This window comes from Peromyscus californicus, unplaced genomic scaffold, assembly GCF_007827085.1.
Source record: "Peromyscus californicus insignis strain IS unplaced genomic scaffold, ASM782708v3 Scaffold_18__1_contigs__length_77618521, whole genome shotgun sequence".
Classification (NCBI taxonomy): Eukaryota; Metazoa; Chordata; class Mammalia; order Rodentia; family Cricetidae; genus Peromyscus; species Peromyscus californicus.
In genome coordinates this window covers 74,659,462-74,674,300 of record NW_026294480.1, presented here as the reverse complement: position 1 = coordinate 74,674,300, position 14,839 = coordinate 74,659,462, and the positions used below count along the sequence as shown (strand labels likewise).

General features: G+C 40.3%; 1 protein-coding gene across 3 annotated transcripts in view; it reads left to right on the top strand.

Annotated features, from left to right (window-relative positions):
* Positions 1 to 14,305, top strand: part of Kiaa0825 (KIAA0825 ortholog) — a 433,759-nt gene extending 419,454 nt beyond the window's left edge. For all 3 annotated transcript variants that reach the window (XM_052743698.1, XM_052743697.1, XM_052743696.1), the window contains one exon: positions 9,732 to 14,305. In XM_052743698.1, coding sequence (XP_052599658.1) covers positions 9,732 to 9,849 — 118 coding nt within the window. In that variant the 3' untranslated portion in view covers positions 9,850 to 14,305. The remainder of the gene's footprint in view (positions 1 to 9,731) is intronic.
* Positions 14,306 to 14,839: the final 534 nt, after the last annotated feature.

Sequence of the window (14,839 nt, the reverse complement as noted above, 5' to 3'; positions counted from 1 at the left end):
AATATTTTTCAAGTACTTTATCAGTTTGTAAATCTGTGCATGTGTGCAATCGTGCGTGCATGCGTGCGTGTGTGTGTGTGTGTGTGTGTGTGTGTGTGTGTGTGTGTGTGTGTGTGTGTGTAAAGGTGAGGATACCAATACCTATGGACATACAGAGCCAGAAGAGGGTGTCTAGTCCTCTGTAACTGGGGTTTCAGGTACTGTGGACAGACAGCTAGTCATGTGGTTGCTAGGTTATGAGCTCCCATAACTCATAACTCTTCACCATTGAACCATCTGTTCAGCCATAACTACCTTTTCTGTATATCATGACCTCACTTTTAGAAGAATGTGAATATGCCTAATAGATAGAAGAATTTTCAGGAAGATGTTTTTGGGTATTATTAAATTTTAGGATTTATAAAAAAAAGTGCTAATGTAGAAACCAAGATAAATTTCAAAAGCTGACATCTTATTATTTGTATAATTTAATAAATGATATCTATTTGAGATATCAACTGCTACCCATTGTGTTACTAGAACTTACAGGCTATTTCTGTCCATCTAAATATAGTGTAATGACATCTACAGTTCTGATAGTTACCTACCAGCAGCTATTCTGTGAGTCTGAGGTGTGGAAAGTGTGGTGTATGGAGCACTATGTTGTTGGAAAACATGCTCTCTGAGCCAGCCTAACATATTTGAACATTTTAGGTGGTGGGAGGCATTGTGGTAGAGGACAGGAGCAGCTTGTGTTTGTTTGCCTGCCTGCTTGCTTGTTTTGGAGAAGAAATAACATCATTTGGCTCATATTTTAGAAAACTGAATCCATGGACAATTTCTCTGAATTATGGGTAGCCAAGTAATATTTCTACTTTGTGATCATTATAAGGCATAATCAAATATTCTCTGAATTTGATTCAGGATTAGGCAGTTGGGAAGGAATGCATGAAAGGTAGACTGTGGACATAGTCTGAGGAAGAATGAGCTGGTTTGAAGTGAATGGAAAGGAATTTCAGATGGCTAGAGAGCAAAGTAGGACATAAAAGCGTAGATAACATAAGACAGGGGCAGTAAGGATGACAGTTCTCTCCTTGAAGAAGGGCAGCAGAAGCCAAACAGAACTGTGACCAGGCTAGAGCATGAGACCTTCAGCCCTCTAGTCAGGGTGGTCATGAATGGTATAGTTCCTCAGGATCATGAAACTGAGACGTGAACAGCTCTGAAGTTTTGAACTTCTGAGCTAGGGATGAGGTCAGTGAGAGATATATAGGTGTGAGAATGTCTTCAGTGTGTTGTGTCTGTACTGATGGTTGCTGATATGTGCACAAAACTGGGGGAGGAGATGCAAAGTGTTTTCTTGAGTCCCGACCCTGCGTGGTTATTGAGGGCTATGAAGTCACAGTCAATTTCTAAACACACACAAATGTCTTTGTATAAACAATATTAATAGACAAAGTGGGAATAAAAATTATTATCAAGAAACTGAATTGGAGAACTCAGGGATGAGGATGAAGAACAATTCTTTGCATCTCATAGTGCAAATGAACTGCAGATGAGGAGACGGGAGCTGAATGTAGGTAGCAGATGGGTTTCTTGAGGGAGAAGATGTCTGTGGCCCTGAGAGAGACTCATGTTCACAGAGCGTCAAAATAAAGAAATGGTTACTTGCTATACTGTGCAGAGGAGAAGTACAAAGGGGTTTTGTTCTAGAGGAGTAAAATCCAATATAAATTCACCATTCACTGCTCAGTCACCAACTGGTAGGACAATTTGAAGTCATTAATTGGACCAGATGGTTAATGTTTTTAATGGCACAATCAACTAATAAATAACTGTAAAGCACTTTGTAAATACAAAGAGCCACATAAATGTTTAATAATCACATTAAGTCGGGAGGCTTATTTCAAGTTTCACTTATATCAAAGTATTTTACTGGCATTTCAGGAGAAATGTCAATAATAAAATCAGATGCCATATCATAACTGTACCTAAAAATACAACAAAGGGATAATCAAAAACCAGAACAAGTTCAGCCAGTATGGGCTGAAAAGAGTGGATCAGCATGCACTGTTTCTTTCACAGAAGACAAGAAGAAGCATGAGAGGATGATGGGAGCTTATAACAGCACCAAGGGAGGCCATTGCCGTACATAGAACCTCACTTGCCTATGTATTTGAAAGAGAATTTGTCAGATAAAGTGATGTGAAGACACGAAACAGCAGGAAAAACATGGATGCGAAGACTCTGGTACTCCACTTAGTTCAAGTAGAGTCTAATAAACTAGTTGTAACATTTTATGAGGCCCTTGGCATTCACAGCTCAACTACTCTTCGTAACACTGCAATGAATACTGGCACTGTCACCTATTTTAAAATTGAGAAAATCTGATTCACACAAAGATTAAAACACTTGTCTAGTATCACATTTTTAATAAGAGATAGAATCAGGATTGAATCCCAAACAATATGGCTTCAATATCTTCTGGGAAGAATCTGGGATAAATCATATAATTCTAATTAGATGAAACAGATGTGTTCTTCCTCCTTCTTCCTGCCTCTAAACATGGCTGGCTGGCTGATGTCACCACAACCATCTAGGGACCATGACGTGATGTAAAAGAAAAGAAAACCACTGTGACAGCAGATCTGCCGTGGGTCCACTTAGCCAGCAGCTGCAGTCACTTCCTTTGGGATTTCTTGTTCTGTGAGGAAAGTAAGACCCACCACAGTCACATTTGCCCCTACTTAGAACCACAATCAAATAACAAAGAAACCGGACGACACCAAAAACCTGCCCCTCACTGGGTGCTTTCTAGGAATAAGGCATTATTTTGTTTTATATATATTTCCTCATTTCATCATCACTGCACTTCTGTGAGTTCCCATTTTATAGACAGAAAATCAGCCCCAGTTCACACAGCTAAGGGTTCGAATTCAGGCTGCACCCTGCCTCCTAAACTGTCTTCAGCAAACAGCATTCTGAGGAGTCAGACACTGCAGCAACTTCAATTCAAATGAGAAATTAGATAGGGATTCTTACTGTTTTAATACTCTGGTTACTATTCAATATGATTGGAGCCTCTAGAACAAAAGTTTCTCATCAGGGGTACTATGAACACTTTGCATGAAAACCATTCTCCACCCTGCTCCGTGGGTCCCACTGAAACCACTAACATGTCAGGGAAACACCCTTCACGTTTCCTAGAGTCTTCCCCAGTCACAACGGCCTTTCCAGAATGGAGACTGGCAAAGCTGCTTTGTGAAAAGTCCAAACAGTAAGTATTGTAGAGCTTGTGGGATGTGGTGTCTTGGTGGTCTCCATCACAGCTACTAAGCTCTGCTGTGTGGGATCAGTCACAGCGGACACAGATAAAAGTGCATATGGCGGTACTCCACTCAAACTCTTCTGGCACTACTTTACATATAAAACACTGAGACAGGGAGGTTCAGAAACTCTCCTGAGACGATTCAACTAGCAAGCAATAGGCTCCACCTCAACTCTAAGTCAGAGTGATCTCTCAGGGTTCAGGCTTGAATTTAAGACACAATTGATTTTACAGATTTTTAGCTGGTTTTCTTCTGGCAGAAGACGGACTATGTCTCAGAGAACTTCTTATACTCCAGACTGTGGTCCTCTTCATCTGTCTGGTGCTGGTTGCTCTTTCATACCTTAAAAGCCCTACAGGACTTGCATCTTTGATAACCTGCATTGATGCTACCATTGACCTATGTCATGATTAACCATGTCCTCAAGCACTGCTCTCTCCCTGTTGGCTCTGACACACAGTCTTCCACAAAGTTCTCTCCCAATACAAGATTCCACAAAACCAGTCACCAGAACAGCTATTCACTGATGTGTAACTTTTATTTATCATGCCTTCACTGTTCATAGGAACCATAAACCTGCTATTGCCCATTAAAGTGAAAAGGAATATAAAATACTGAGCCCAGGGTCTGATACTTTCAAGAGCCCTAAGCAAGAGCTTATGTCAGGATGTTTGTGGTGGCAAGCAGACACTACTACTGGTCCTGCTGTAACTATATAAATGAAGGAGGATTTGTGAAGGCTTAGAACACCCAAGTCAGGAGAATGCAGCTGATGCACAGGTTTTGACTACTGACATTGTGGACTAGCTCAGCAAAGGTTTTATGTAGAGACTCAACTGTATTAGATAGAAAAAGGACCCATAGTCAAGATGCCCAAGCTTCTCTATCCCACCCACCCCGGGAGATATATGGATAGGACCTCTTCTAGAAGGTAGTAGTACTTCTATAGATCAGTGGGGTCTTATGGAATTCTACTGCTCATCAGTATATTAGGCACAGCAAAGTGGAGGCTATGTTGAATTTATTAAACAATAATAGGCAGGTAGGGGATTTAGCAATAGTACAAGAGGCAGACTATCAAGTCAGGATGAACAAAAACGGAGTCACCACAGATTTACTATAAAGCCTTTTGGTGAGGGTTAGGATACACTGGTCCTGATAGCTTTTGATTTCTCTTGGGAAATGCTTCTATCACAGATACTTACTACACTGGAGAAACTACAGATAAAGATTTGGAACGTATTGTACATTGGTATTTGACAAACTGGTAGATTCGTTTCTCTCCTGGTAATTCTTTTGACAAAATGATTTGATTTTTCATTGTATTAGCAGTTAGAGATAAACTTCTAAGTATGAAATGCAGCATGCTTATGACAAATATCTCAAGTATCTAGCACTTTTGTTTAACAAGAATAAAATAATTAGAAAAATATAATCTATTACCTTTTTACCATTTGTCATTATTTTTTTATCCTTGTATAAAATGATTTCTTCTTAATAAACACAAGGTAGATATAAAAGAACTTTGGTAGGTAAATAATTTTGTCTAATATCATTAATTACTAACAGGTCAATTATACTGTGAAGTGCATAATTGTCATGAAGCTTAAGAATCCTTATCATGGATTCTATAATTCATTTAAATTACATTAATTATACAGATTTTTAATGAAGAAGAGAGACTGCTTTTAATCCCCACAAGTAGAGACAATGATCAAAATATTTATGTGTGTCTTTCATATTTTAATCTGTTGACGTTCTTAAAATAGTTCATTTACTCAGGCAGTATTAGCACCTTTCCATGCAAAGAAGGGGGTAGGCAAACATGTTTGGATTGCACATAAAAGTGTATGATCTTTAGTTCTTCTATTTAGTACCTAACACAACTCAGGATACTGTGGGAAGCCAGCTCCCACTTTCACCCAGGGTACTGTTGAGGAGAGGGAGGAGAAACTTGTGGATAGAAAGACAGCAGAGATTGAGACAGAAACACAGGATAATGTCGGGAGGGCCTGGATTAATATCCACCGGCCCCTTCCATCTCTTCAAAGGGGCTTTTTATAACAATGCCAAGGAGTGGGGCAAAAGAACTTCCCCCTGCTAGATCAAAGCATGCTGCACAGCCAAGTGCAGACCCTTCCAAACACCTGGGAACCATGCACGTGGTCAAGCCATCCCCTTATGCAGCACTGCTGGGTAAAGCAAGCTCAGATCTCACTAGGAAACCTCTGTGGGCCCCCACAGGATATATTTTTCAGAAAATAAAATGTTTAAGGTTTGTTTTTGTTTTTGTACTTGGAATGAAACCCCAGTTCTTCTATATGCTAGGCAAGTGGCTGATGGTTTGGCTGAACTCCTAGCCCCAGGTATTTTTTTATTGCATTGTGTGTCTATTTTTGTGTGTCTATGTGTGTGTGGTGGGGGTGTCTGTGTATATGTGTCTGTATGTGTGGTGTCACATGGTATGTGTGGAGATCAGAAGATAACATTCAGGAGTCAGTTCACTCCTTCTATCACGGAGGCCCTAAGATCAAACTCAGCTTGTTTTGCTTGGTGGGAAGTGCCTTTATCCACTCAGCCATCTCACCTACCCATGCCCCAGTTACTTTGAACATTAATTGGTGGTATCTATAAAATTGTCTTAATATCATGGACGTGCTTAACAAACCATATGTCATCCCAATTCCTAGAGTTCACGTCCAAAATTACTTGGGCAAGTAACTTTAACTTTGTGTGTCTCAGATCATTCTCATTCATAGAATTAAGATACTAACATTTGATGAAACTAAAGAGGAATATGTAAAGTGTCTAAAACAACCTTTAGCTAATACTATATAACTTTTCCATTATTTATTTGTCCATTTGTAGTTCAATGTAATAAACATAATAAAAATATCCCAATACACCTTTATGAAATGGGTAGTAGACATGTTTTAACATCAAAATTCCATGTGAGGTATGGTGCTGCACACCTGTAATCCCAACACTGAGGAGAGTGAAGCAGGAGGGTCAAGAGTTCTAAACCAAGGGGGCTGGAGAGATGGCTCAGCTCTTAAGAGCACTGGCTGCTCTTGCAGCATCCCTGGGTTCCATTCCCAACATCACAGTCACCTGTAACTCCTTTTAGGGGCATCTGACGCTTCTTATGACCCCCACAGGGACCAGACACACATGTGGCAAACAGACATATATGCAGCAAAACATTCATACAATAAAAATAAGTAAAGATATGTTTTTAAAAAGAAGAGTTCTAAACCAACCTGGGCTGCATAGCAAGTTCCAGGCCAGCTTGGAATACGGGCAAGATGCCATCTCAAAGCATTTAATAAACGAAATAAACAATATAAAACTAAACTTCCATTAAAGTAGCACAAGGTGGCCTTGTGAGAAAAATTATAAATCCCAAATAATTTATTTTAGGAGTACTTTCTCATATGGTGTGATTTTTCAGCAGCATAGTATGTAAGTGTTACAACTCTGAAGGGAAAGGTATCCTGGCCATCGGAAGCCAGGAGATAGCTACAGCGCTGTTCAGGTGGGGGATGGTTTCCTGTCGGAATGCAGCAGTTCTGCTCCTCCCAGGGGAGCTGTTACAGCTCCACTCTGCAAAGCGAGTTTCCCTGAAGAAATGTAGCAGCTCAGCTCTGCTCCAGCAAAAGTTGTTACTTCTCTGCCAAACTCCACTCTGGTGAAAGAAGGTCTCACTTAAACCTCATTCAAGAGATTTATTGGGAGGGAGAAATAGAGCAGAGTGGCCACCTCTGCTAGGGTGGGAAAGGCCGCTCCAAACTGAACAGGAACAGGGCTTATATAGGGCTTCTTAGGGGCGGTTCTCCAGGGTGAGGATTTTCAGGGTGGGAATTGATCTGATTTCCATCCCTGAGTTTGGACAAGCCCGGAGATTGGATGGAATTCATGCTCAGGGATTTGTTGGTTTCCTGCTCAGGGATTGATTGGTTTTCATGATGAGTTGGTCAGAGGCAGTGTATTTCTTTGGCTCTGGATTCGGGGCCAAAGTGTGTTTCTTTCACTGGCCCATTTACCCTACATAATAGCGCAAATTATTTCATCTTCAAGTTATTTTAAAATTTGTATAGATGGCAATCTAATTCCAACCATGAGAGATCAGGCGGAGAACTTAAAGAGGCCCCAGATATGGCAGTTTTTAGATCCCCCCAAGTTTGGACCTAGAAGGTGAGAAAAGGCCTAGGTAAAGGGTGAAGAAGGAAGGTAAATTACCACCGGGGTAGTGGCTCCAAAGTCCCCTTTCTCTCTAAGCTTGCCCTGCTTCTGACATGTAAGTTACTGCTCATCCCTGCCAGAGAATGTGGAAGCCAGAACCAGAAAGCTGCATCCTGCACTCGTGCTCTGTGCGCGGCTGTCAACGGGAGGTTCCCGCTCTAAAGCACAGAGGGATGACAGCCACTGAGGAGCTGCTTGTCCATTGCCATGGGGACTGCAGTGAGCCTTTGACAGCAGGCCTTTCAGGATGCAGCAGCACTGGGTTTGGCGTCCTCTTTAAAATGCTGGACGATGAAAGGTAGCTCAACAAGTGGTAGAAAAACTAAGGAGAAGAGAAAAGAGCAGATAAGATTCCCTCCCTGCTGGAATTCTAGGTGCAGTGTGACTTGGCAAGTTGGGAGCTGCTGTATGTTAGTATTCAAGGAAATAAGCAATAAACATGCTTAAGTTATTTTTTTCTTTTTTTTTTAAATTTTATAATTAATTTAATTTTACATATCAGCCACGGATTCCCGGTCCTCCCTCCTCCTGACGCCCCCCTCCCCCAACCCAACCCCCTCATTCCCATCTCCTCCAAGGCAAGGACTCCCCTAGGAATTCAGCTCAGGCTGGTAGATTCAGTCAAGGTAGGTCCAGTCCCCTCCTCCCTTCACCCAGGCTGAGCAAAGGCTCCAAAAAGCCAACTCAAAGCCGGGCGGTGGTGGCGCACGCCTTTAATCCCAGCACTCGGGAGGCAGAGCCAGGCGGATCTCTGTGAGTTCGAGGCCAGCCTGGTCTCCAAAGCGAGTTCCAGGAAAGGCGCAAAGCTACACAGAGAAACCCTGTCTCGAAAAACCAAAAAAAAAAAAAAAAAAAAAAAAAGCCAACTCAAGCACTAAGGACAGGTCCTGGTCCCACTACCTGGGGGCCTCCCAAACAGTTCAAGCTAATCAACTGTCTCACTTATCCAGAGGAACTGATCCAGTTGGGGGCTCCTCAGCTATTGGTTCACAGTTCATGTGTTTCTGCTAGTTTGGCTATTTGTCCCTGTGCTTTTTCCAATCTTGGTCTCAACATCTCTCACTCATACAATTCCTCCCCTCTCTCACCGATGGGACTCCCGGAGCTCCACCTGGGGCCTGGCCGTGGATCTCTGCATCCGCTTCCATCAGTCATTGGATGAGAGTTCTAGCACGACAGTTAGGGTGTTTGACTATCCGATCACCAGAGTAGGTCAGTTCAGGTTGTCTCTCAACCATTGCCAGCAGTCTATTGTGGATGTATCTTTGTGGATTTCTGTGGACCTCTCTAGCACTCTGCTTCTTCCTATTTCCATGGGGTCTTCATTTATCATGTTCTCTCTTTCCTTGTTCTCCCTCTCTGTTGTTGATCCAGCTGGGATCTCCCGCTCCCCTAAGCTCTCTTTCCCCCGACCCTTGCCCTTCATTATCCCACCTCACGTCCAGTTTGCTCATGTATATCTCATCCATTTCTCTGTCATTGGGTGATCCCTGTGTCTTTCTTAGGGTCCTCTTTACTAGGTAGCCTCCCTGGAGTTGTGAGTAGCAGTCTAGTCGTCCTTTGTTTTACATCTAATATCCACTTATAAGTGAGTACATACTATGTTTGTCTTTCTGAGTCTGGGTTACCTCACTCAGGATGGTTTTTTTCTGGATCCAACCATTTGCCTGGTTATTATGCTTATATTGTAAGGTCATATATTTATGTAGGTCTCGGTTCTTTTACTTTGCTCTATAGTGCCTAATTGTCCAGGATCAGAAAGGATTCAAGCTGATGTTTTATGGAAACTAGATAATCTTTGTTTTCTTGAGGATTAACTTGATTATTCCCAGTCTAGGGATAGGTTGCTGTCCCTTCAAGGGTATCCGTTCAGTTGATGTCTGTGACCTGTAGCCATTTATACATTCTACACTGAAGGAAATGTATTACATGCAATTTTAAATCTGGAAAATACAGAAACCTCATTTGACACAATACTTTAAAATTTAATACTCACTTGTTATTTTCCTCTCCCATTCTCCCTGAAGTAGTGCCAATGAATTGTTGCCCAAGAGGCAGTCAGCAGAAATAAGCAAGGAAAACTGATGCCTCAATAAACCAGTGACTATATATCCAGACCTTGAATAAACAATTATTGGTTGAAAGTTATTAAAATACTGATTTTATTTTTTTTTCTTTTAGGTGGGAAATGAGGAAAGATGAAACTCTGGAAGAGGAAGAAAAAATGATGCTGGAACATTTAAAACAAATCTGTAGCACACAGGACTCTTCTTCGTTAGACAGCCCAGACGAACCGTAATCTGCAGAAAACGTCAACAGCTTTATTTTAGGAAACAGTCTCCTGCAATGGAGGCTTTCACCATCGTCAGAGGAACCTCACGCATGCCACTGAGTACAGCCATCACCACAGAGGCTCTGTACTGAACAGGAACACAGAACATAAAGAATAAGAGGCTCCGTAATTTTTATATTAAAGATAATTTCAAATTCTTTCCCAATCTTTCTCCTTATCTGATAAAACTACTGCCATCTCGTGTTCCCTTTGAATTATGTTTTTTTTTTTCTTCCCTTCAGTATTGACGTATCTATGACAACAGGAAAAATGTTTGGAAATATTTTCCTTAGGGACTTCTTATACAATATTTAGATGTTAAGTTGATTGGAGCCCCCCAACCCCGGAAGTCATCTGAAAACTACAATTTGATTTGGTAGCTGTAGCCCAAGAACAGATCTTAATTGTCTTTAGTATTACTGATTGGACCCTTCCCCTATAACCTCTTCCTCATCCACTTTATCTTAATCATAACCACAAGAAAGCAGTCTCCAGCACTATATAACTTCCATCATATGACGGCTTGTGATCGTTGTTGCCCTCCTCCTAAATACCATTCCACTCTGATGCTTTCACCTCCTGTACCAAGTGGCTCCGATTCAGGAAACTCGTGACATCCTTTTGACTCAAGCCAAAAAAAAAAAAAAAAAAGGTAGTTTTTCCCAACCAAAAACCATCTTTATTTCAAAATTATGTTCAAAAATTATCTATTGACTACCCAGGGTCCGGGGATTGCACTAGGTCCGGCATGGGATATCTGAGGGAAAAAAATCTGTGTATTCTATGTTCTTATGTCTGTAACTTTATTCCTTTAAGATAAAATTCTATCTATACAGCTACAGCTCCATCAGGCATTCAAGACAAGAATAAATCTAGATACACCAAGCTCTTTATCCATCCACTTTATTTCTCTGGGATGAAATTCTGTCTGTATAGCTTCAGTTCCGTCCAGTTCCCTAGCTCATAGTCCTGCTAACGACTAAACTCCTAAGCTACCAGCCTCATCTTCGTCCTCCATTTCCTTATTCTCCATTTCCACTACACTCTACTCCTGGCACTCAGAAAACTCTACCCTAGACCTGCTTACCCTCGACGGAACCTCTGTCTTCCTCTCTTCTCTCACCATTCTGTCTGTTTCTCAAGTTCTTCTTATACCTCAGTCCCCTCAGTCTCTGAGGTGTTCAGTTATAAACCCAAACCATAGTGATCCTCTGTCAGAGCAAGGTCACCAGGCTTGAATTCTTACAGAGTCATAAAGGTAGGTGAGAATTTTCCTCAGACAGTGACCACCAGGCTTTCTTTTACAACCCAAAATGGGAGTGGTAAAAGAGGAGGTCAACTGAGTGCTAATGACCGGTTAGTATATCAAAAAGGGGATCTATGTGCTTAGTCTACATTCCTAGAAGTGGTTAGGTAAGAAATTAGGGGTCTACTAGTAAGGTTGTACAAGAAAGGAGGGTCTCACCCTAAATTGCACAAGAAATAAAGCTATCTGCCTGACCTGGAGACAGGTGTTGTTTCGTTTGGCCTTGGATGCTTGATAGGCATTTTAGATAAATACACTGTTAGGAGTTCTTGGAAGCATGCATAGCATTACAAGAAAATCACTGTCGGAAACAGCTAATATACATACAAAACTAAAATATCACCAAGACTTCTTAAACCATGGCTTGATCTTTGGAGAAGTCCTTGACTTTTCCAAGTAGTAGCTTTTGTGACAGTAGCTGAGTTCCATTAGGCTTTCCTGAGGCTTGCAGCAGTTATCCTTCTCTACCCTTTATTAACTACAACGCCTGTTGTTGCTGTTGTTGTTTTATTCTCTTTTTTTTGGGGGGGGGGGAGTTACCACCCAGCTCCCAAATAAATACATGGAAGCCTTTTCTTAATTATGAATGCCCGACCTTAGCATGGCTTATTTCTAGCCAGCTTTTCTTAACTTATTATCCAGTCTGCCTTTTGTCTCTGGGCTTTCCCATTTCTTACTCCTGTTATCCTACACTCACTCTTACTCCGTGGCTGGCTGTGAGGCTGTGTGGCTGGCCCCTTCTTTTCTGGCTCCTTGATCTCTCTTGCTTTTCGAGCCCTCTTTTTCTCCTCTTATTCTCTCTGTCTGCCAGCCCTGCCTATCCTTTCTCCTGCCTTACTATTGGCTGTTCAGTTCTTTATTAGACCAGTCAGATGTTTTAAGCAGGCACAGTAACACAACTTCACAGGGTTAAACAAATGCAACAAAAAAGAATGCAGCACATCTTTGCATCATTAAACAAATGTTCCACGGCATAAACAAGTGTAACATATCTTAAAATAATATTCTATAACAAATGCCTGCTATTTTTCTTATTTCCATTGCACTTGCACACATGCAGAAAGAGACAGACAGACACACACACACACACACACACACACTCAGAGAGAGAGAGAGAGAGAGAGAGAGAGAGAGAGAGAGAGAGAGGTGTTCTACCCTGCCTGCCAAGTACAATTATATATATTTAGTATGTCCTTCCTATCAGTGCCTGATATTATATTATAGAGACCCTAAAAGTCTTAAATATAATATGAAGTTTCCCTTTATAAACCTGAATATGCTAGGATTATTCAATGTGTGGGCAGTTAACAAAAGCAGCTGATTAAGTAACTACCATTGGAAGGAGATACACTGTGCACAAAGAACCATGAGGACATATGGGAGAAGCCTCATGGTGAACCATGGACGATCTGACATCAAACATCATGTCTTCTGATGTTCTCACAAACTTAGTAAACTCTGTGTGCTCCCACATCCTGTGATCTTTATGAAATACTTGTAGCCACATAATTTCCTAAGGAAAGTACTCACATATTTTTCAAAGGCTGAGTTTAGTGTACAAAGGAGGTCACTGTAGAGAGTCTTACATTTTCACTTGCAGTAAAATGAACAGCCATGTACCCAGATCCCTGCTAAATAACACACTTTAAATTAAAAAAAAATAGACCATGAATTTGAAAAAGAGCAAGGAGGGGTATGTAGTAGGGTTTAGATGGAGGAAAGGGGGAAAATGATATAATTATTTTATTCAAAAATAAATAATTTTGTAAAGAAAGTCCTTTAGTTGGCCTGGATAATGTGAAGCAAGTATTTTCAAATATGCCTTAACTAATTTTTTTAAATTCTATTGAAGTCATTTAAAAATTAGAGTTTTACACAAAATGAACATTCCATTTAATCTTACTTGTAAATAGTAAAAAGAAAACTCAATATAAAGCAGTTGATTGTTCCTCCAGCTATCTGATAGGATCCTACATTAGTCTACATAACTATGATACAGTAGACAATAACTGAAGAGCCAAAATGAAAATAAATTGACCCGAATAAAAATGTTATAGTAGCTCACATATCAGTTGTCTCTATTAAGATGACATTTTAAAGCTCTTTTACTGTAGCTACGCATTTGTATAGCAATCCTGAGAAGTGACTTCATTTCTTCAGAAGAAAAAGTTCTGTGTCTGTCATTTGAAAGAGAAAATGAGATGAGAGAAAACTTATCTGAATTCTCTTCTGTGCTTCATCATTGAATTACAGTGATAACTTCTGAATGGTTTGTGATTGGGAATGTTAAATATGTGATTGATTGTCAGATAAGTTTGACTTTCAGTGTTTTTAAGAATATGGTAAGTAGTATCTCGGAGCAGTTGTTTCTCACATTCAGCTTTGTATGGGTCGACGATAGCACTGAGGCCTCACACTTTGTGACTCCTCAGGTCCTGTTACAGAGACGGTGTCTGCTGTGTTCTGTGCCACTGTATTTTATACAATGCCGAGTTTTTCATTTTATTATTGGTTTAGCAGTTTCTCCATAGAAATAGTATGAATTAGATTTTTAATTATGTCTATTTCAGATATCATGTATTTATGATCTCTATAAACATTCTTGTAGGAATACCAACTAAAGAATAGGAAAAATTTGTTTTTCTCTGTTAGTATGTGCTCACTCATAGCATAATGATATCCCTACATTCTCAGACCAAAAGGATGTTCAGCTAGTCTGTCATCATCTTTCCTTTCTTTATACTTGAACAATTGTATACTAGAAAATAGCCTTTAAAAAGGAAGTAAATCCTGCCACATATAACATTACAGATAAATGCAAGGACAGAATGCTAAAGGCAAAAATTCAATAAACCAGGGACTTAAAAACACTGAGACGCTGGAGAGATGCTCAGTGGTTAAGAGCACTCGATGCTCTCACAGAGGACCAGGCTTTGACCCCTAACACCCATATTGCAGATCAAAACCCTCTGTAACTCCAGTCCCAGGGTATATGATGCCCTCTCCTTGCCCCTGTGGGCACTGCATGCATGTGGTATACATACACACATGCAGACAAAACATCCATACATAGAAAATAATTTTAAAAACTTAAAAAATAAATGTTGTGTGATTCTACTTCTGTGAATATATGTTTTCTAATATAGTCAGATTCATATAAAAGAGTAGTGGTTCCTAGGAACAGGGGAAGGAGAAAGGGAGATTGTGTTTAATGAGTGGAAAGTTCCAGATTGGTTAAGTTAAAAGAGTTTTAGAGAGTCATTTACAACAATGAATGTAGTTAATACAACCGAATCTATTCAAACTAGTTAGTAAAATAATTTTTTATTAGCTTATTACCACTGTTTAAACAGAATCTGTATCTGGAATGTCTGTTGACAATCCTTAACATGACACATGAAAGTTCTTGAATTTGAGAAGAAAGCTAAAATAGTATCTGGAGCATTGTTCTACACAATCAGGGAAGATATGTGCTTGACTTGTAGAAACACTCAAAGGCACTGTCTTATTGTTCTACCGCTGTGAAGAGATGTCATGACAAGGCAACTTATTTTACAAGAAAGCATTTAACTGGGGTCTTGCTTACAGTTTTATATATCAAAATGGAGGGACAACGTTGGCACCAGAGCAGCAGCTAAGAATCTGCATCTT